At 61.2% G+C, this 18,305-nt stretch overlaps 3 protein-coding genes and 1 long non-coding RNA gene across 5 annotated transcripts; 2 read left to right on the forward strand and 2 right to left on the reverse strand.

Moving 5' to 3' along the window:
* The first annotated feature begins 108 nt into the window (after positions 1-108).
* Positions 109-975, forward strand: LOC129197768 (uncharacterized). The gene is made up of 3 exons (XR_008574380.1): positions 109-314; positions 557-603; positions 748-975. It is a non-coding gene; the product is annotated as an uncharacterized LOC129197768 (long non-coding RNA).
* Positions 976-2,788: 1,813 nt separating this feature from the next.
* Positions 2,789-17,790, reverse strand: LOC129197704 (uncharacterized). Its single transcript, XM_054806391.1, has 5 exons — positions 16,002-17,790; positions 5,010-5,805; positions 4,545-4,874; positions 4,160-4,468; positions 2,789-3,647 (listed from the first exon to the last, which is right to left on the reverse strand). The coding sequence occupies exons 2-5, from the start codon at positions 5,119-5,121 to the stop codon at positions 3,442-3,444; spliced, it is 957 nt and encodes a 318-aa protein (XP_054662366.1). The 5' UTR covers positions 5,122-5,805; positions 16,002-17,790; the 3' UTR covers positions 2,789-3,441.
* LOC129197714 (uncharacterized) lies at positions 5,832-7,468 on the forward strand. 2 transcript variants are annotated; one of them, XM_054806404.1, is made up of 5 exons: positions 5,832-6,087; positions 6,340-6,612; positions 6,728-6,841; positions 7,020-7,096; positions 7,241-7,468. In XM_054806404.1, the coding sequence occupies exons 1-5, from the start codon at positions 5,856-5,858 to the stop codon at positions 7,295-7,297; spliced, it is 753 nt and encodes a 250-aa protein (XP_054662379.1). In that variant the 5' UTR covers positions 5,832-5,855; the 3' UTR covers positions 7,298-7,468. The 2 variants fall into 2 exon arrangements, with proteins under 2 accessions (XP_054662379.1, XP_054662380.1); XM_054806405.1 differs by having other exon boundaries at positions 7,050-7,096.
* On the reverse strand, positions 11,096-12,937 carry LOC129197509 (uncharacterized). The gene is made up of 6 exons (XM_054805999.1): positions 12,886-12,937; positions 12,418-12,744; positions 11,932-12,204; positions 11,703-11,816; positions 11,448-11,524; positions 11,096-11,303 (listed from the first exon to the last, which is right to left on the reverse strand). Exons 1-6 carry the CDS (start codon positions 12,935-12,937, stop codon positions 11,247-11,249), a joined length of 900 nt encoding a protein of 299 aa, XP_054661974.1. The 3' UTR covers positions 11,096-11,246.
* Positions 17,791-18,305: the final 515 nt, after the last annotated feature.

The following is an 18,305-nucleotide window of genomic DNA, read 5'->3' on the forward strand; positions in this document are numbered from 1 at the left end:
CACGGCCGCGGGAACCGGGGGGCTCTGCCAAATGCGATTCAACGCCTCGGGGCCCCCCATCCAGAGGAGCGTGGAGCTCTTCAGGGCTGCGGGTGAGTACGGGGAACATCCCCCCAAGCTGGGTCACCCGTGGGGAAACTGAGGCAGCAGGGATGGCCTGGCCCAGGCTGGGGGGACGGTGGGACGAGCCAGCCCCTCTCCTTCAGGCAGCTTCACGACGCTCAACACCTCGGTCCTCGCCGGGATCATGGTGGTGCTGCTGCTGCTCAACATCTGCCTTGCCATCTGCTACCTCTGCCGCACCACGCCGATGGGTAAGGAGCATGGCAGGGGTGTGGGGGTGTCCCACCATGTCCCCCACTGTCCCCCACTCTGCTGTCCATCACACTGTCACCCCTCCATCCCCGATCCCCCTCCATCCCTGAGAGCCCTCCATCCCTGATCCCTCTCCATCCCTGATCCCCCTCCATCCATCATCCTGCTCCATCCCCTCTGTCCCCCTCCGTCCCCTCCATCTCCACACTAGGGACACGTCTCCTCGCTCTGTCCCCTGCAGGCCACCAGCCTGGGACCACAGAGCCGCCTGCGCCACGGGAGGATGAGGTGAGGCCGTGCGGCCCCCGCGTGCCCCCGGGCTGGGCTGGCAGGGAGGCAGTGTCCCTCTGCAGGGGACGGGCGCAGCCCCGCTGCTGCCCGGCGGGGAAATTGGGGCTGCGCGGGTGGCTCTGACGCCATCGTCCCCCGCAGGAAGAGCTGCAGTACGCCCAGCTGAGGTTCGCTGCCCCAGCCAGGCGCACGCCCTGACCCGCAGCCGGACGCGGTGACAGCCCCGACCCCAGAGCTCGTCCCTCCGTGCCCGAACCCCCCCGGCATGGCGCTGTTGAACCCCCCCCATCCCGCGGCGCTGGGGCGGCTGCACCCGCTTTGCGGCCAAGGACGAAATAAAGAGGTTTGGGCTTCGGCGGCAGCAGCCTGGCTCGATGGCGCGGTTGTGCCCAGCGTGTCATAGAATCATGGAATCATAGAATGGTTTGGGTGGGCAGGGACCTCACAGCCCACCCAGTGCCACCCCTGGCATGGGCAGGGACACCCTCCACTTGCCCAGGTTGCCCAAAGCCCCATCCAACCTGGCCTTGAACACTGCCAGGGAGCCAGGGGCAGCCACAGCTTCTCTGGGCACCCTGTGCCAGGGCCTCAGCACCCTCACAGGGAAGGATTTCTGCCTCACATCTCATCTAAATCGACCCTCCTTCAGCTGAAACCCATTCCCCCCTGTCCTGTCACTGCACTCCCTGACAAACAGCCCCCCACCATCTTTCCTGTAGCCCCTTCAGGGACTGGAAGGCCGCAATTAGGCCTCCCCGCAGCCTTCTCTTCTCCAGGCTGAACAAGCCCAACTCTCTCGGCCTGTCTCCAGAGCAGAGGTGCTCCAGCCCTCCCATCAGCTTCGTGGCCTCCAACAGCTCCATGTCGTTCTTGTGCTGGGGACCCCCGAGCTGGACGCAGCACTGCAGGGGGGTCTCACCAGGGCAGAGCAGAGGGGCAGAATCCCCTCCCTCGAGCTGCTGGTCACGCTGCTGGACACGCAGGCCAGGAGACAGATGGCTTTCTGGGCTGCCAGCGCACCTTGCTGGGTCATGTTGAGCTTCTCGTCAATCAATACCCCCAAGTCCTTCGCCGCAGGGCTGCTCTCCATCCATTCCCCACCCAGCCTGGAGTTATCCGGGCTTCACCGAGCAGCCGGGAGAACGGGGAGCATCCTCGGAGCAAGGAGAGGAGTTGCTCATCGTGCTCATCCGGCGGTTGCTCTTCGGTGCATTTTCCTGCCCCTGGAGCAAAATCAGGTGAGAAGGGGCTGTCGTACGGCTTTGGTCATTCTCCAACTTCGAAAAGCCTTTTTTCCCCGATTCACAGCAATTTCGGATGGCTGCTGTACAGGGCACCACAAGGCACAACCTGACCTCAATCCCAGACCTCAGTCGCTCACCCCGCAATCAGGACATTCCTTATTTTTCCGCCACCCCTCATTGCTAGCCAACATCCCCTCCCTCCCCCCAGGTGCTTACAGCCTTCCTCCTCCTCCTCCTCCTCCTCCTCCTGCTCCTCCAAGCGCAGCAGAGAAACCCATCAGGACAGAAAGCCAAGGTTATTTCCTTGCCAGCCCCACTGCCCTGAAGGGAAAAACTGGGATGCTGGAGGTGCCGGAGCTGCTCCGGGCACCCAAATGGGAGGGTGCGGGCGGTGGGGCCGTGCCGTGGTGGCACTAGATGGCGGTGACAGCGCGCTGGCTCGTGCCATCCCACCTCGCTGCCGCCACTTGGCAGCTCCCCAGGGGTTTTGCATTTTTTCCGGAGCGCTTGTGTGCTCATGAGCTGCTAAACCACTGAAACAAGCTTTCCGGGCGCTTTGGGGGTGACACCGTCTACGAGCAGCCGTCACAATCGCTTTGGAGGTGATCAGTGACTGGGGGGGGCTGACCCAGGCTGGAGGCCGGGTGCCCCCCAAAGCCGCTCTGTCACCCCCTTCCTCAGCTGGGCAGGGGGGAGAAAATACAAGGAGAGGCTGGTGGGTGGAGATCAAGATGGGGAGACATGGGTCAGCAATTACCCTCACAGGCAACACAGACTCACCTGAGAAGGAATTCATCTAATTTATTACCCAGAACAGAGAGTGGAGCAATGAGAAACAAAGCCGAACCTTAGAACGGCTCCCCCCACCCCTCCCTTCTCCCCAGACTTCATCCCCAATTCTCTCCCTCCTCCCCCTCAGCAGCACAGGGGGACGGGGAATAGGGGTTGTGGTCAGTTCATCACACGGTGTCTCTGCCGCTCCTTCCTCCTCAGGGCAGGACTCCTCACACTCCTCGCTGCTCCAGCGTGGGGTCCCTCCCACGGCAGACACTCCTCCACGCACTTCTCCAGCGTGAGTCCTTCCCACGGGCTGCGGTTCTTCACCAACTGCTCCAGCGTGGGGTCTTCATGGGCTGCGGGGGAATCTCTGCTCCCCATCATCATCCTCCACGGGCTGCGTCGCTGATGAGCTCAGCCTTGGCCAGCGGCGGGTCCGTCTTGGAGCCGGCCGGCATCGGCTCGATGGGACATGGGGGAAGCTTCTGGCAGCTTCTTGCAGAAGCCACCCCTGTAGCCCCGCCGCTACCAAAAGCTTGCCACGCAAACCCAAAACAATGAATTCAAAAAATTCTGCTAAAAACCCTCCCCAAAAGGCTGGAAAATATCTGACGGGAATCTTCCCAGGGCTGGTGCTCAAATCCTGTCGGAAAAGATTACGGTGAAAAAACCCTCCTGGCTCTTTGCGGGTGATGCTGGGGACTGGTGCTCGCGGTGGCAAAAGTTGGTCCCTCCGACTCGAAAAAAAGCAGAGCAGCGTTACGCGGCTGGAAAGAAACGGCTTTATTTCAGGGCAGGGGTTGAGGAAGCGGTTTTACCTCCCGGGTGGGTCTCCCGGGTGGGAGCGTGGGTGGCTGGGGGTGGCGAGGAGAGAGTCGGGGCGAAGGGGCTGCGAGGGGGGGGCCGTGGGGGGGTCACCTCTGGCCAGACGCCGACGGCAGAGCAGGATGGTCAGCTGGAGCAGGAAAAGGAGGGAGACGCAGGACAGCCCCAGCGCCAGCGGCCAGGAAGGGCATCCTTCTGCGGAGGGGGGGAAAGGAGAGTTAATAGAGGGGGGAGGGTGGGTTTGGTCACTCTGGAGAGCCGAGCACCCCCTGAAACGGGGATAAAAGGGCTGAGAATGCCCCGGAGAGAGTGGGTCAGGGCTGAGAATCCCCTGAAATGGGGATGAAAGGGTGGAGAATCTGCTATAAAGGGGGGGTCAGGCCTGAGAATGCCCCAAAAGGGGGGGGGGGGGTGTCAGGGTCCAGGATCCCCCATAAATTGGGGCTCAGGGCCCAGAATCCCCTGAAAAAGGGGCGGGGGTGTCGGTCAGGGCCCAGCAAGGGGGAAGGGGCAGGTTTAAAGCCTTTCAGGGCAGGGGAATCCCAGCGAGGAGACGGGAGAGGGGTGAGGGATTTCCAAACCCACCCCTTCCTGAGGAAGAATTGGGCTGTAGGGATTTGCTAAAGGAGGAGAGGCTGGAAGAATTGGGGTGCAGGGGGTGGATGGAAGGGGGGACCGGCAGGGGTGGGGAGGAACGCACTAATTACCCTCCCCCGGTGCTTTGCCGATGATGACGCTGACGGTGCTGCTCGTGCTGCCTTTCAGGGCCGTGCACGTCGCAGCCCCGTCCCAGCGCTCGGCCGGGACCCAGGCGATGCTCCAGGCGCCGAGGACACCGTGCTCATCCACGGCCGCCGCCATCAGCGGCGTCACGTCCCCGCCGGGCTGCCAGCGCACGGTGTCCCAGCCCGCAGGGATGTCGTGGAGGTGGCAGAGCAGGGGGAAGCTGGCCGGGGGCTGCCCGCGCTCCTCTGCGTCGACGGGCACCAGGATGGAGAGCCGGGGCTCGGAGGCATCTGAAAAGGGAAACTGGGTGCCGGGGGGTGGCACAAACCTCCCCAGGGATGTCCCCAGCCCCCGGGTGACACTCACCGGTGACAACGAGCCTGGTCCCATTCCCAAACGCGGGGTACAAGGAGGAGGAGCTGCAGTAATAAACCCCGGAGTCCTCCCTCTGTGCAGAGCTGATGGTGAGGGAAAACTCCTGCCATGTTTTCATCCTCCCTGAGTATTTTCCCTTCGGACGGGAGTAGTTTGAGCTCTGGTAAATCCAGAACAAACTGCCGTCCGGCTTCTCCTTGTACCAGCTGACGTGGGTGCTGTAGTCCGAGATGCGACAGCTCAGCTCCGCCGTCTGTCCAGGGAGCACCCAGAGCTGCCCCGGGCTTTGCTGGACCCACGTCCCCTCTGCCGAGACACCTCCTGCACGGGGGGAGCAGCTTTGAGGTGGGCTGGCTGCAATTCAGGCTTTCCAATCTACTAAAAAGATTTGGGGGCAGAAAACCCGCCAAGAGCAAATGTGAGCCGGGTCGGGGTATTTCTGGAGCAAGCACGTACCTGGCAGGAGGAGCAGGAGGGTCCCCAGGAGCCCGTAGCACATGCTGGCCAAAACCCTTCTGCCGCGGAGCTTTTCTCTCCGGGAGCTCCGTGTTGCAAGGGGGGGTTTCATCCCCCGAGGAGCCCAACGCCAGCAGGAGCTCTATGTCGTGCAATAGCTGATCTCTACCTTCTGCCGTTCTGCAGCAGCTGGAGGCTTTGCTCGCGCTGGAGATGGCTGCGGTCAGCCTCGCTGCTGTATTTGATCGCTTCTGCAGGGTTTCTTGACACCAAACCCCTTCCCCCACCTCCAGCAATGGGGCTTTGTGCTGTTTTTGGGCGCCGCTTTGGCCGAGGGCTCGGTGTGCCGAACCGCAGCAGGAAAGGCAGCGGCAGGGCTGGGGGCTGGGAACGGCTTTGCACTTTTTTGGCCCTTTGAAGGGCGTTTTGTGGGGGCGGTGGGTGGCCAGGTGGGTGGGTGCAGCTGCTCGCCATGACGGAGGAAGACTTGCCATCAAATGCTGCAGAGAATTGCCCGAAAAGCAGCTGGCCCCCCCATGCCAGCAGCGGCCAGCGATGGTGGCCAGGGGCTTGCTGGCCCCCACGGGGCTGCTGTGGCTCTGCCTGGGTGGGTGGCCAGGCCCTGCTTTGGGGAGATTTCTGGGCTTTTTGGAGCAAGTGGCTGCTGGGGGGGCGGCGGCGGCGGCGGAGGTTACGGCGGGGCCGGGCTGGAGGCCGCAGGGGGAAATGAGCCCACGGTTGGTTCCCGCAGCCCCGGCAGCGCTGCTGAGGCTGCACCAGCCCCAGCCCGTCCTGACTGTGGAGACGGGGAAGAAGGTGGAGATCGTCTGTGAGGCCAGCGAGGCCATGGAGCATGAAGCCGACGTGTTGTGGTACCGGCGTGATGGCAGGGACGGGCCCAAACTGCTCCTGGATTGCGAGAGCAGGAATAAGAGCAGATTCTCCTGCGAGTTCAAGAGGCAAAGTGTCACCCTGCACATTGACCATGCCCAGCCCAGCGACATCGGGCTCTACCTGTGTGCCTACCAAATGGTGTCGTACCTGCATTTCGGCAACGGCACCATGCTGCTGGTGGGAGGTAGGATGGCGACATTGGCAGGGAGTGGGACCCCCATGTCACCCCCATGTCCCTCATCCCCTGCTGTCACCCGCACCCTATGTCCTCCTGCAGCATCCTCCATCCCAGCCACCCCCTGCTCTGTACCCCTCCACCCCTGCCTCCCCTCCATCCCTGCCTCCCCTCCACCCCTGGCTCCCCTCTGCCCCTCCATCCCACCTCCCTGGCCCCTGCCCCCCTCAGCCCCCCCTGCACCCCCTCTCCTTCTTGCAGACAGCTGGATGGGCAGGAGCTGGGTGATGGTGCTGGCGCCCCGTGGGGCTCCCCAGGGCCCCCCCGGCCCGGTCTGTGCCGTGGGTGACACCGCCGGCCCTGTCCTCGTCTCCTGGCCGGGGGGGCCCGGGAGGGTGCTGGGGCTGGGGGGCAGCACGGGGCCGCTCATCAGCCCCATGGGCACGGACACGGGAACCGGGGGGCTCTGCCAAGTGCGATTCAACGCCTCGGGGCCCCCCATCCAGAGGAGCGTGGAGCTGTTCAGGGCTGCGGGTGAGTATGGGGAACATCCCCCCAAGCTGGGTCACCTGTGGGGAAACTGAGGCAGCGGGGATGGCCTGGCCCAGCCTGGGGGAGACGGTGGGAGAAGCCAGCCCCTCTCCTTCAGACACCTGCAAGATCCTCAACACCCGGGTTGTGTTTGCGGCTGGGGCCATGGTGCTGCTGCTCCTGCTCATCATCTGCCTCAGCATCCGCTGCCTCCGCCGCACCACGCCGATGGGTAAGGAGCATGGCAAGGGTGTGGGGGTGTCCCACCATGTCCTCCTCTGTTCCCCACTCTCCTGTCCATCTCGCTGTCACCCCTCCATCCCTGATCCCTCTCCATCCCTGATCCCCCTCCGTCCCTCATCCTGCTCCATCCCCTCTGTCCCCCTCCGTCCCCTCCATCTCCACACTAGGGACACGTCTCCCGGCTCTGTCCCCTGCAGGCCACCAGCCTGGGACCACAGAGCCGCCTGCGCCACGGGAGGATGAGGTGAGGCCGTGCGGCCCCCGCGTGCCCCCGGGCTGGGCTGGCAGGGAGGCAGTGTCCCTCTGCAGGGGACGGGCGCAGCCCCGCTGCTGCCCGGCGGGGAAATTGGGGCTGCGCGGGTGGCTCTGACGCCATCGTCCCCCGCAGGAAGAGCTGCAGTACGCCCAGCTGAGGTTCGCTGCCCCAGCCAGGCGCACGCCCTGACCCGCAGCCGGACGCGGTGACAGCCCCGACCCCAGAGCTCGTCCCTCCGTGCCCGAACCCCCCCGGCATGGCGCTGTTGAACCCCCCCCATCCCGCGGCGCTGGGGCGGCTGCACCCGCTTTGCGGCCAAGGACGAAATAAAGAGGTTTGGGCTTCGGCGGCAGCAGCCTGGCTCGATGGCGCGGTTGTGCCCAGCGTGTCATGGAATCATGGAATCATAGAATGGTTTGGGTGGGCAGGGACCTCACAGCCCACCCAGTCCCACCCCTGCCATGGGCAGGGACACCCTCCACCAGCCCAGCTTGCCCAAAGCCCCATCCAACCTGGCCTTGAACACTGCCAGGGAGCCAGGGGCAGCCACAACCTCTCTGGGCAACCTGTGCCAGGGCCTCAGCACCCTCACAGGGAAGGATTTCTGCCTCACATCTCATCTAAATCGACCCTCCTTCAGCTGAAACCCATTCCCCCCTGTCCTGTCACTGCACTCCCTGACAAACAGCCCCCCACCATCTTTCCTGTAGCCCCTTCAGGGACCGGAAGGCCGCAATTAGGCCTCCCCGCAGCCTTCTCTTCTCCAGGCTGAACAAGCCCAACTCTCTCGGCCTGTCTCCAGAGCAGAGGTGCTCCAGCCCTCCCATCAGCTTCGTGGCCTCCAACAGCTCCATGTCCTTCTTGTGCTGGGGACCCCCGAGCTGGACGCAGCACTGCAGGGGGGTCTCACAAGAGCCGTGTCCCCCCCAGGGCCTGTCCCCAGGAGCGGGACAGAGCAGGCTGAGTGCTGGGGGCAGAGAAGGCCACAGGCCGCTTCCAGCCACACTTCTCCCTTCAAGTACAGAATTGCTTCCAGCAGCCCACCCAAACGGCCTCATTCATCCCACCCAGCACCCACAGACACGCTGGCACCTGCAGCCCCGCCGCTCCCGCCGGTATCCGGGCTTCACTGAGCAGCCGGGAGAACTGGGAGCATCCTCGGCGCAGGGAGAGGAGTCGCTCGTCGTGCTCATCCGGCGGTTGCTCTTCGGTGCCTTTTCCTGCCCCGGCGGCAAAATCAGGCGAGAAGGGGCTGTCGTGCGGCTTTGATCATTGTCCAAGTTCGAAAAGCCTTTTTTTCCCTTTTGGAAAACTGGGTTGGGGCTCTAGAAGGTAAGGGGGCCCGGGAGAGCTGGCCGATATTCCAGCACCGCTTCCCCCAAGCTCAGGCCCGGTGCATCCCGAAGAAGAGGAAATCAAGCTTTGGAGGAAGGAGACCTGCATGGATGGGCAAGGAGCTGCTGGAGAAACTCCAAGGGACGAAGGAAGTTTCCCGAATGTGGAAAAGGGCACTGCGGAGGACTATAGGGATGTAGTCAGAGAATGTAGGGATGCAAGAAGGCAGGCTGAGGCCGACTTGGAATGAAAACTGGCAGGGGATGGCATGGACACCAAGAAGGGCTTTTTCAACTACATCAGCAGCAGAAGGAAGACTGGGGAAAAGGTGGGCCCGCTGCTGAATGGGGTGGGTGCGCTGGTGATGGAGGATACAGAGGAGGCGGATTTACGGAATGCCGCCTTTGCTTCAGCCTTTGCTGCTAAGGCCGGCCCTCAGGAATCCCAGACCCTGGAGGTAGGAGAGGGAGTCTGGCGAAAGGACGACCTTCCCTGGTTCGAGGAGGATCGGGTCAGAGAACATCTAGGCGATCTGGACATCCACAGATCCATGGGCCCTGATGGGCTGCCCCGAGAAATGCTGAGGGAGCTGGCAGATGTTTTTGCTAGGCCGCTCTCCATCATCATTGAAAGGTGCTGGAGAACAGGAGAGGTGCCTGAGGACTGGAGAAAAGCCAATGTCCCTCTGGTCTTCCAAAAGGGCAAGAAAGAGGACCTGGGCAATGACAAGCCAGTCAGCCTGATTTCCATCCCCAGAAAGGTGACGGAACAGCTCATGCTGGGGGTCCTCAATAAGTATGCGGAGGAGGAGAAGATCATCGGGAATGGTCAAAATAGATTCACGAACAGGATATCCTGCCTGAACCAATCTGGTAGCCTTCTTTGATGGCATGACCGCTCTGTGGATGAGGGGAGAGCAATGGATGTTGTCTACCTTGACTTCAGCAAGGCTTTTGACACTGTCTCTCTGATAACCTCCTCGTTAGCAAGGTTAGAAAGCGTGGGTTGGATGAGGGGACAGTGGGGTGGGTAGAGAAGTGGCCGAATGGCAGAGCCCAGAGGGTTGTGATCAGCGGCGCAGAGTTTTGTTGGAGGCCTGTAGCGAGTGGTGTGCCCCAGGGGTCAGTGCCGGGTCCGGTCTTGTTCATCTTCATCAGGGACCCGGACAGGGGACAGAGCGCACCCTCAGCAAGTTTGCTGACCATACCAAACTGGGAGGAGTGGCCGAGACAGCAGAAGGCTGCGCTGCCATTCAGCGAGACCTGGACAGGCTGGAGAGCTGGGTGGAGAGGAACCCAATGAAATTCAACACGGGCAAGTGTAGGGTCCTGCACCCAGGGAGGAATAACCCCATGCAAGAGGTTAGGGGTTGACCTGCCGGGAAGCAGCGCTGCAGAGAAGGACCTGGGAGTCCTGGTGGACAACAAGCTCTCCATGACCAGCAGTGTGCCCGCGTAGCCAAGAAGGCCAATGGTGTCCTGGGGTGCACTGAGAAGAGCGTGGCCAGCAGGTCGAGGGAGGTTCTCCTGCCCCTCTGCTCTGGCCTGGTGAGGCCACATCTGGAGTTTTGCATCCAGTGCTGGGCTCCCCAGTTCCAGACGGACAGGGAAGTACTGGGGAGAGTCCAGCGGAGGGCTGCGAGGATGATGAGGGACCTGGAGCATGTCTGGTATGAGGAAAGGCTGCGAGAGCCGGGGCTGGTTAGTCTGGAGAAGAGAAGACTGAGAGGGGATCTGATCAATGCTGCTAATTATCTAAAGGGCGGGTGTCTAGAGGAAGGGGCCAGACTCTTCTCAGTGGTGCCCAGCGACAGGGCAAGGGGCAACGGGCACAAAGTGGAACACGGGAAGTTCCATCTGAACACGAGGAGAAGCTTCTTCCCTCTGGGGGTGACCGAGCACTGGGACAGGCTGCCCAGAGAGGTTGTGGAGTCCCCTTCTCTGAGGAGATCCCAAACGCGCCTGGACGTGATCCTGTGCGACCTGCTCTGGGTGATCCTGCTCTGGCAGGGGGGATGGACGAGATGATCTCCAGAGGTCCCTTCCCACCCCCAGCAGTGTGGGGTGCTGTCGACCTGGGGCTCTGCAATAACCCCCGTGCGGGTGGGTGCTGCAGGCAGAGGGGTCTTTTGGCAGGGAAGGGGAGGGGAAGGGGAGGGCAGCACCCGCCATTGCTCAGAGCCCTCGAAGGCGCCCGGGGGTTCGTGCAGCTGATGTGGGTCGAACTGAGGAAGGGAAAGCCTAAAAAGAAGCGGGCGGGAGCTGTGGTTCTGGGACGGGCCCCCCAGCATCCCCTCCCGCAGCATCCCATGGCCGGTGATGGCAAAGGCCGACCGTCGCAGACTGAAAGTGGTGGTGGGCCGGGGGGGTTCTAAATCCGTCGTGTTTGGGCTCTGCGGGGAGGCCCCGGGAGCTGTGCAGAGGGACGGTGCACGGAGGAAGAGGGAGCTGCTGCCCCAGGGCATGGCGGATGGAGGCGCCGAGTGTGAGAGCCAGGGCTGTGGCTTTTGGAAGGGAGAAGTGTGGCTGGAAGCGGCCTGTGGCCTTCTCTGCCCCCAGCACTCAGCCCGCTCTGTCCCGCTCCTGGGGACAGGCCCTGGGGGGGACACGCTGGGCACACCGCGCCATCGAGCCAGGCTGCTGCCGCCGAAGCCCAAACCTCTTTATTTCGTCCTTGGCCGCAAAGCGGGTGCAGCCGCCCCAGCGCCGCGGGATGGGGGGGGTTCAACAGCGCCATGCCGGGGGGGTTCGGGCACGGAGGGACGAGCTCTGGGGTCGGGGCTGTCACCGCGTCCGGCTGCGGGTCAGGGCGTGCGCCTGGCTGGGGCAGCGAACCTCAGCTGGGCGTACTGCAGCTCTTCCTGCGGGGGACGATGGCGTCAGAGCCACCCGCGCAGCCCCAATTTCCCCGCCGGGCAGCAGCGGGGCTGCGCCCGTCCCCTGCAGAGGGACACTGCCTCCCTGCCAGCCCAGCCCGGGGGCACGCGGGGGCCGCACGGCCTCACCTCATCCTCCCATGGCGCAGGCGGCTCTGTGGTCCCAGGCTGGTGGCCTGCAGGGGACAGAGCCGGGAGACGTGTCCCTAGTGTGGAGATGGAGGGGACGGAGGGGGACAGAGGGGATGGAGCAGGATGAGGGATGGAGGGGGATCAGGGATGGAGAGGGATCAGGGATGGAGGGGTGACAGCGAGATGGACAGGAGAGTGGGGAACAGAGGAGGACATGGTGGGACACCCCCACACCCCTGCCATGCTCCTTACCCATCGGCGTGGTGCGGCGGAGGCAGCGGATGCTGAGGCAGATGATGAGCAGGAGCAGCAGCACCATGGCCCCAGCCACAACCACAACCCAGGTGTTGAGGGTCTTGCAGGTGTCTGAAGGAGAGGGGCTGGCTTCTCCCACCGTCTCCCCCAGCCTGGGACAGGCCATCCCCGCTGCCTCAGTTTCCCCACGGGTGACCCAGCTTGGGGGGATGTTCCCCGTACTCACCCGCAGCCCTGAACAGCTCCACGCTCCTCTGGATGGGGGGCCCCGAGGCGTTGAATCGCACTTGGCAGAGCCCCCAGGTTCCCGTGTCCGTGCCCATGGGGCTGATGAGCGGCCCCGTGCCGCCCCCCAGCCCCAGCACCCTCCCGGGCCCCCCCGGCCAGGAGACGAGGACAGGGCCGGCGGTGTCACCCACGGCACAGACCGGGCCAGGGGGGCCCTGGGGAGCCCCACGGGGCGCCAGCACCGTCACCCAGCTCCTGCCCATCCAGCTGTCTGCAAGAAGGAGAGGGGGTGCAGGGGAGGCCGGGGTGGGGGGGATTGAAGGGACCCAGGGGATGGAGGGGAGCCAGGGATGGAGGGGTACAGAGCAGGGGGTGGATGGGATGGAGGATGCTGCAGGAGGACATAGGGTGCGGGTGACAGCAGGGGATGAGGGACATGGGGGTGACATGGGGGTCCCACTCCCTGCCAATGTCGCCATCCTACCTCCCACCAGCAGCGTGGTGCCGTTGCCGAAATGCAGGTACGACACCATTTGGTAGGCACACAGGTAGAGCCCGATGTCGCTGGACTGGGCATGGTCAATGTGCAGGGTGACACTTTGCCTCTTGAATTCACAGAAGAATCGCTGCTTTCCCCCTTTCTGGCAGTTCAGGAGCAGTTTGGGACGGTCCCCGCTGTCACGCCGGTACCACAACACGTTGGCTTTACTCTCCATGGCCTCGCTGGCCTCACAGACGATCTCCACCGCATCCCCGTTCTCCACAGTCAGGACGGGCTGGGGCTGGTGCAGCCTCAGCAGCGCTGCCGGGGCTGCGGGAACCAACCGTGGGCTCATTTCCCCCTGCGGCCTCCAGCCCGGCCCCGCCGTAACCCCCGCCGCCGCCGCCCCCCCAACAGCCACTTGCTCCAAAAAGCCCAGAAATCTCCCCAAAGCAGGGCCTGGCCACCCACCCAGGCAGAGCCACAGCAGCCCCGTGGGGGCCAGCAAGCCCCTGGCCGCCATCGCTGGCCGCTGCTGGGATGGCGGGGCCAGCTCCTCCCCGAGCTGAGCCCTTCTGCAGAGCTGCCGCCTCTGCCGAAACCGCAGGGCCAGCGACACCCCCCCACCCTGCTGGCTTCATTACCAGGGACACGGCGGCCGCTCGGCCACGCGCCACGTCCCAGAGCATCCCTGGCACCTCAGCCCCCCCCATTTTGAAGCCTCCGAGAACAACTCGGGGTTCTTTGGAGCATCCTGGGGGAATAAACCCGCCCGGGCGATGCTCTGGGCTGGAGGGATGCTGAACCCCCCTCCAAAACCTCCCAGACGGACAGAAAATTGTTCATGGAGGCAAAACCCGGGGCAGATGCTGCACGTCCCAAGCCGGGCATTGCCTGGGACCAGGCGTGGAGGGGGGGAAATTGGGGGGGTTTCAGCATTTTGGGGATGCTGGCCAGGAGTGAACTGGGGCTGGGTCCACCCTGCTGACCCTGGCTCGCTCCCAGGCACGTGGCTTTAGGCAAATAACCCAAATCCCATCGCCACCGCTGCTTTTTGGGCAGTTCTCTGCAGGATTTGATGGCAAGTCTTCCTCCGTCATGGCGAGCAGCTGCACCCACCACCCCCCCAAAACACTTTTCAAAGGAAAGAAAAACCGCAAAGCTGTTCCCAGCCCCCAGCCCTGCCGCTGCCTTTCCTGCTGCGGTTCGGCACACCGAGCCCTCGGCCAAAGCGGCGCCCAAAAACAGCACAAAGCCCCATTGCTGGAGGTGGGGGAAGGGGTTTGGTGTCAAGAAACCCTGCAGAAGCGATCAAATACAGCAGCGAGGCTGACCGCAGCCATCTCCAGCGCGAGCAAAGCCTCCAGCTGCTGCAGAACGGCAGAAGGTAGAGATCAGCTATTGCACGACATAGAGCTCCTGCTGGCGTTGGGCTCCTCGGGGGATGAAACCCCCCCTTGCAACACGGAGCTCCCGGAGAGAAAAGCTCCGCGGCAGAAGGGTTTTGGCCAGCATGTGCTACGGGCTCCTGGGGACCCTCCTGCTCCTCCTGCCAGGTACGTGCTTGCTCCAGAAATACCCCGACCCGGCTCACATTTGCTCTTGGCGGGTTTTCTGCCCCAAAATATTTTTAATACATCGGAAAGCCTGAATCACAGCCAAGAAGCATCACTGCCGCAAAGAACCCGGGAAGGGTAGTCCGTTCCCCTCCACCCTTCAGAAAATCCCTACAGCCCAATTCTTCCTCAGGAAGGGGTGGGTTTGGAAATCCCTCACCCCTGTCCCGTCTCCTCGCTGGGATTCCCCTGCCCTGAAAGGCTTTAAACCTGCCCCTTCCCCCTTGCTGGGCCCTGACCGACACCCCCGCCCCTTTTTCAGGGGATTCTGGGCCCTGACCCCTAATTTATGGGGGATGCTGCACCCTGAGACCCCCATTGCAGGGGATCCTGGACCCTGACACACCCCCCCCCCTTTTGGGGCATTCTCAGGCCTGACCCCCCCCTTTATAGCAGATTCTCCACCCTTTCATCCCCATTTCAGGGGATTCTCAGCCCTGACCCACTCTCTCCGGGGCATTCTCAGCCCTTTTATCCCCGTTTCAGGGGGTGCTCGGCTCTCCAGAGTGACCAAACCCACCCTCCCCCCTCTATTAACTCTCCTTTCCCCCCCTCCGCAGAAGGATGCCCTTCCTGGCCGCTGGCGCTGGGGCTGTCCTGCGTCTCCCTCCTTTTCCTGCTCCAGCTGACCATCCTGCTCTGCCGTCGGCGTCTGGCCAGAGGTGACCCCCCCACGGCACCCCCCTCGCAGCCCCTTCGCCCCGACTCTCTCCTCGCCACCCCCAGCCACCCACGCTCCCACCCGGGAGACCCACCCGGGAGCAGCTCAGAAGCGGCCCGGCACCTTCAAAAAGCATCACGATTGGGCGCGAGGCTGGGTTTGACACCAAATATTTCATTGTCTGACTCAGAGGGAGCAACTTTTTCACCTCCAAAGCGATTGTGACGGCTGCTCGTAGACGGTGTCACCCCCAAAGCGCCCGGAAAGCTTGTTTCAGTGGTTTAGCAGCTCATGAGCACACAAGCGCTCCGGAAAAAATGCAAAACCCCTGGGGAGCTGCCAAGTGGCGGCAGCGAGGTGGGATGGCACGAGCCAGCGCGCTGTCACCGCCATCTAGTGCCACCACGGCACGGCCCCACCGCCCGCACCCTCCCATTTGGGTGCCCGGAGCAGCTCCGGCACCTCCAGCATCCCAGTTTTTCCCTTCAGGGCAGTGGGGCTGGCAAGGAAATAACCTTGGCTTTCTGTCCTGATGGGTTTCTCTGCTGCGCTTGGAGGAGCAGGAGGAGCAGGAGGAGGAGGAGGAGGAAGGCTGTAAGCACCTGGGGGGAGGGAGGGGATGTTGGCTAGCAATGAGGGGTGGCGGAAAAATAAGGAATGTCCTGATTGCGGGGTGAGCGACTGAGGTCTGGGATTGAGGTCAGGTTGTGCCTTGTGGTGCCCTGTACAGCAGCCATCCGAAATTGCTGTGAATCGGGGAAAAAAGGCTTTTCGAAGTTGGAGAATGACCAAAGCCGTACGACAGCCCCTTCTCACCTGATTTTGCTCCAGGGGCAGGAAAATGCACCGAAGAGCAACCGCCGGATGAGCACGATGAGCAACTCCTCTCCTTGCTCCGAGGATGCTCCCCGTTCTCCCGGCTGCTCGGTGAAGCCCGGATACCGCCGGGAGCACCGGGGCTGCAGCCGCCCACGTGTCTGTGGGTGCTGGGTGCGATTAATAACCCCTCTTTCGGTCAGTTAATTTAATTAATTCTTAATTTTCATTATGAACTACTGTTTAAAACTGCTTTTTTTTTTTTTTTTAATTTCAAAGTATTCACATTATTATTTCCTGGTCTCTCTTGCAGAGCCGCACACCCTGGTTGGCAACAGCCAGCCCAAGCAGCCGCTGGTTTCAAAAGGGCAGGGAAGCGCAGGAAAGCTTTATTTAGAATCCAACAACCCCATCAGACAGTAAGAACAGCCTGTTCGGGAGAAAAGCCCCTCCGTTCCCCAAAGGACTCCCATAGGAAGGGCAATTCATCCCACCTACCTCTTGGTTGACGCCCAGCACCTCAGGGAGCAGTGAAACCCAGCCAGTGCCAGGGAGGAACAGAGTTTTTGGGTTTCCTTCATCCATCTTCTCGTCTCCTGCAGCAAAAACACCAAACAATGTCCCCTCCAGCCACTTCCGCAGGAATCCTGCTAATGTCATCTGCTCGGGCACCAGTCTTTGTGAAGGGAAGAGTCTTATTTACCAGCTGCATTTTCATTTCCCTTCAAGTTTTGCTTCCGCCTATTAAAGCTGGGAAATGACACAACGCATCCGAGAGCCGGGAACGGCGATGATCTCATTCACACCTTCATCCTCGGAGTCAAACCCACGGTCACGGTGCAAGCCCCCGACCGCAGCCTGCCGGGTTTCATCGCGCCGGGATGCTCAGAGCATCCCCGGGATGCAGCACCCCCAGCATCGAGAGGAGCAGGAGCCGGTTTTGCCATCCCTTCCTGGAAAAGCCTTTTAGGTTTTGGCTCGCATGCTGTATTTTTCCACGTGAGAGGCATCGCTCCCACGCCACTCGTCCTTTTACAGTTTGATTTCAGCACGTAAACTTTAGTAATTAAAAAAAAGAGAAGATATAAAAGCACAGAGATTGCACAAAATAGGAAATAGGTTTTGGGAAAGGAGCCCGAGGTTGGGGATGGAAAAGACGTCGAGTTTGGCTGCTTTTTGGACGATGTTTTTGCTCTGTGTTGCGAGACGTGGGAAGTAAGTAAGAACAAAGGTAAAAGGGAAAAAATTGAACAAAAATAGAATGTTTTCTTTTGCCGGCTAGAAATATAATTCAAAGTCTGCACCCGCATTTCCCCAGCGGTCCCCAGCACCCGAGGACCGCCCCTCACGCCACGACGATGCGGGATGCTACTGAGGGATGCTCAAGTCGCACACCAATGTGTTCACAGTCACGCAAGAACAGCAGAATTTGGTGCAAAGGGTTTGTTTGTCCCCTTGTATCACCCCATCGGGCATTTCATCCAGCTCCCTTAGCGGCAGCTCCACCCTGCAGGTACTACATTTGTTTTTTCCCCAAGTTGTTTCAAGTTTTATGCCATCACATCCAACCACGAGGAGCTGTTCTCAGCCTCAAGCCAGCAAATCCCTCTGAATTCGGACTCGATGTTTGCACGCCAAGAAGTTTGTCTGTCCAGCCCCATCCGTTCATCTCGTAAAAGCCACCACCATCCTCATGAATCTTCCCTGCCCCTTCCCTCCCCATCACTTTATAAACAGAAGATTTTAACTCTTTCGCCCCTCCACATCTCCCCACGCTACCCCAAGTGCCTCCCAGCCGAGCCGCCATCTCCATCCCCAGTGGATTTCATCCCAACAAGGTCAGCTTTCTGCTTGGGTTGAGATTGTGAGTTTTGATGTTATTTTTGTGGGTCGAGGGGAGGGTTTGGAGATATTTGCTTCCTGCTTGCTCAGTCACTCCGCATTCCTCTGTGCTGAACCCTTTGCCAAGTATCTCCCTACGGGTGGGAAAAGTCCCTTCAGCAAAGCACGTACAGCCCCGGGAGGCTGCAAACTGTTGTGGGGATGTGCTTGGAAAGTTCTTCGGTTGGGTCCTCTCTTAGTTCAAAAAAAATCTGCCTTTGGAAATCCTTGGCTTAAAATTGATGGCAATCCTTGGCTTAAAATCAATGGCAATCCTTGGCTTAAAATCGATAGGAATCTTTGGCTTAAAATCCATAGTAATCCTTGGTTTAAAATTGATAGCAATGCTTGGCTTAAAATCGATGGCACAAGGATGAGAAAAACATTGACTGCCGCTGCTTCCCTGGCTGGTTGCTCCACGGATGCCCGCGCCTGTCCTACCGCAGCCGGTGCTTTTCCACCCCCCATCTCAACCCACGCCCCCCCCCCCCCTTTTAGTCTCAGCTCAGCCCAGCTGTTTGCCATTAAACTCCTGAATCCCGCTGAAAAATTCACTTCCGTTTTCTCATCCGCGAGAGGAAACTTCCGAGCCCACATCCCACGGGGGCAGGCACCCACCGAGGTGGGGGGGATCGGACGCAGCCCCCGGGTTTGGGGCAGAGGCATCGTCCTCCAGGCATTTTGCTGGAGAAAATAGAAATATAAAGCTGGGAAAAGATTTTTACAGTGGGGAGAACGTGCCTTGAGGGATGGTGGATAAATACAAGGGTGGAACATGGTCTGCATCTCCTCCTGAGGTTGTCCCATGTTGAACCACCCTCCTGGCTGGGAAGGGTTCTCTTTCCAGGTGAATCTTCCTAGTTACCAATTTCTTGTCGTCATATCTGAAAAAATCTCTCTTACTTTCTAAGACTTAA

This window comes from Grus americana, chromosome 29 (assembly GCF_028858705.1).
Source record: "Grus americana isolate bGruAme1 chromosome 29, bGruAme1.mat, whole genome shotgun sequence".
Taxonomy (NCBI): Eukaryota; Metazoa; Chordata; class Aves; order Gruiformes; family Gruidae; genus Grus; species Grus americana.

What these genes read in the sequence shown, in the direction of transcription:
- LOC129197704 (XM_054806391.1), bottom strand. Translation starts at nt 5,121, where the DNA reads ATGAAACCCCCCCTTGCAACACGGAGCTCCCGGAGAGAAAAGCTCCGC. An exon ending in CCTCCTGCTCCTCCTGCCAG is followed by an intron (nt 4,875 to 5,009) that starts GTACGTGCTTGC and finishes CCCCCCGTGCAG; the next exon opens with GAGGTGTCTCGGCAGAGGGG. An exon ending in GACCAGGCTCGTTGTCACCG is followed by an intron (nt 4,469 to 4,544) that starts GTGAGTGTCACC and finishes TTCCCTTTTCAG; the next exon opens with ATGCCTCCGAGCCCCGGCTC.
- LOC129197714 (XM_054806404.1), top strand. Translation starts at nt 5,856, where the DNA reads ATGGAGCATGAAGCCGACGTGTTGTGGTACCGGCGTGATGGCAGGGAC. An exon ending in GGAGCTGTTCAGGGCTGCGG is followed by an intron (nt 6,613 to 6,727) that starts GTGAGTATGGGG and finishes CCTCTCCTTCAG; the next exon opens with ACACCTGCAAGATCCTCAAC. An exon ending in CTGCGCCACGGGAGGATGAG is followed by an intron (nt 7,097 to 7,240) that starts GTGAGGCCGTGC and finishes CGTCCCCCGCAG; the next exon opens with GAAGAGCTGCAGTACGCCCA.
- LOC129197509 (XM_054805999.1), bottom strand. Translation starts at nt 12,937, where the DNA reads ATGGCGGCCAGGGGCTTGCTGGCCCCCACGGGGCTGCTGTGGCTCTGC. An exon ending in GCTGCTGTGGCTCTGCCTGG is followed by an intron (nt 12,745 to 12,885) that starts GTGGGTGGCCAG and finishes TGGTTCCCGCAG; the next exon opens with CCCCGGCAGCGCTGCTGAGG. An exon ending in GGAGCTGTTCAGGGCTGCGG is followed by an intron (nt 11,817 to 11,931) that starts GTGAGTACGGGG and finishes CCTCTCCTTCAG; the next exon opens with ACACCTGCAAGACCCTCAAC.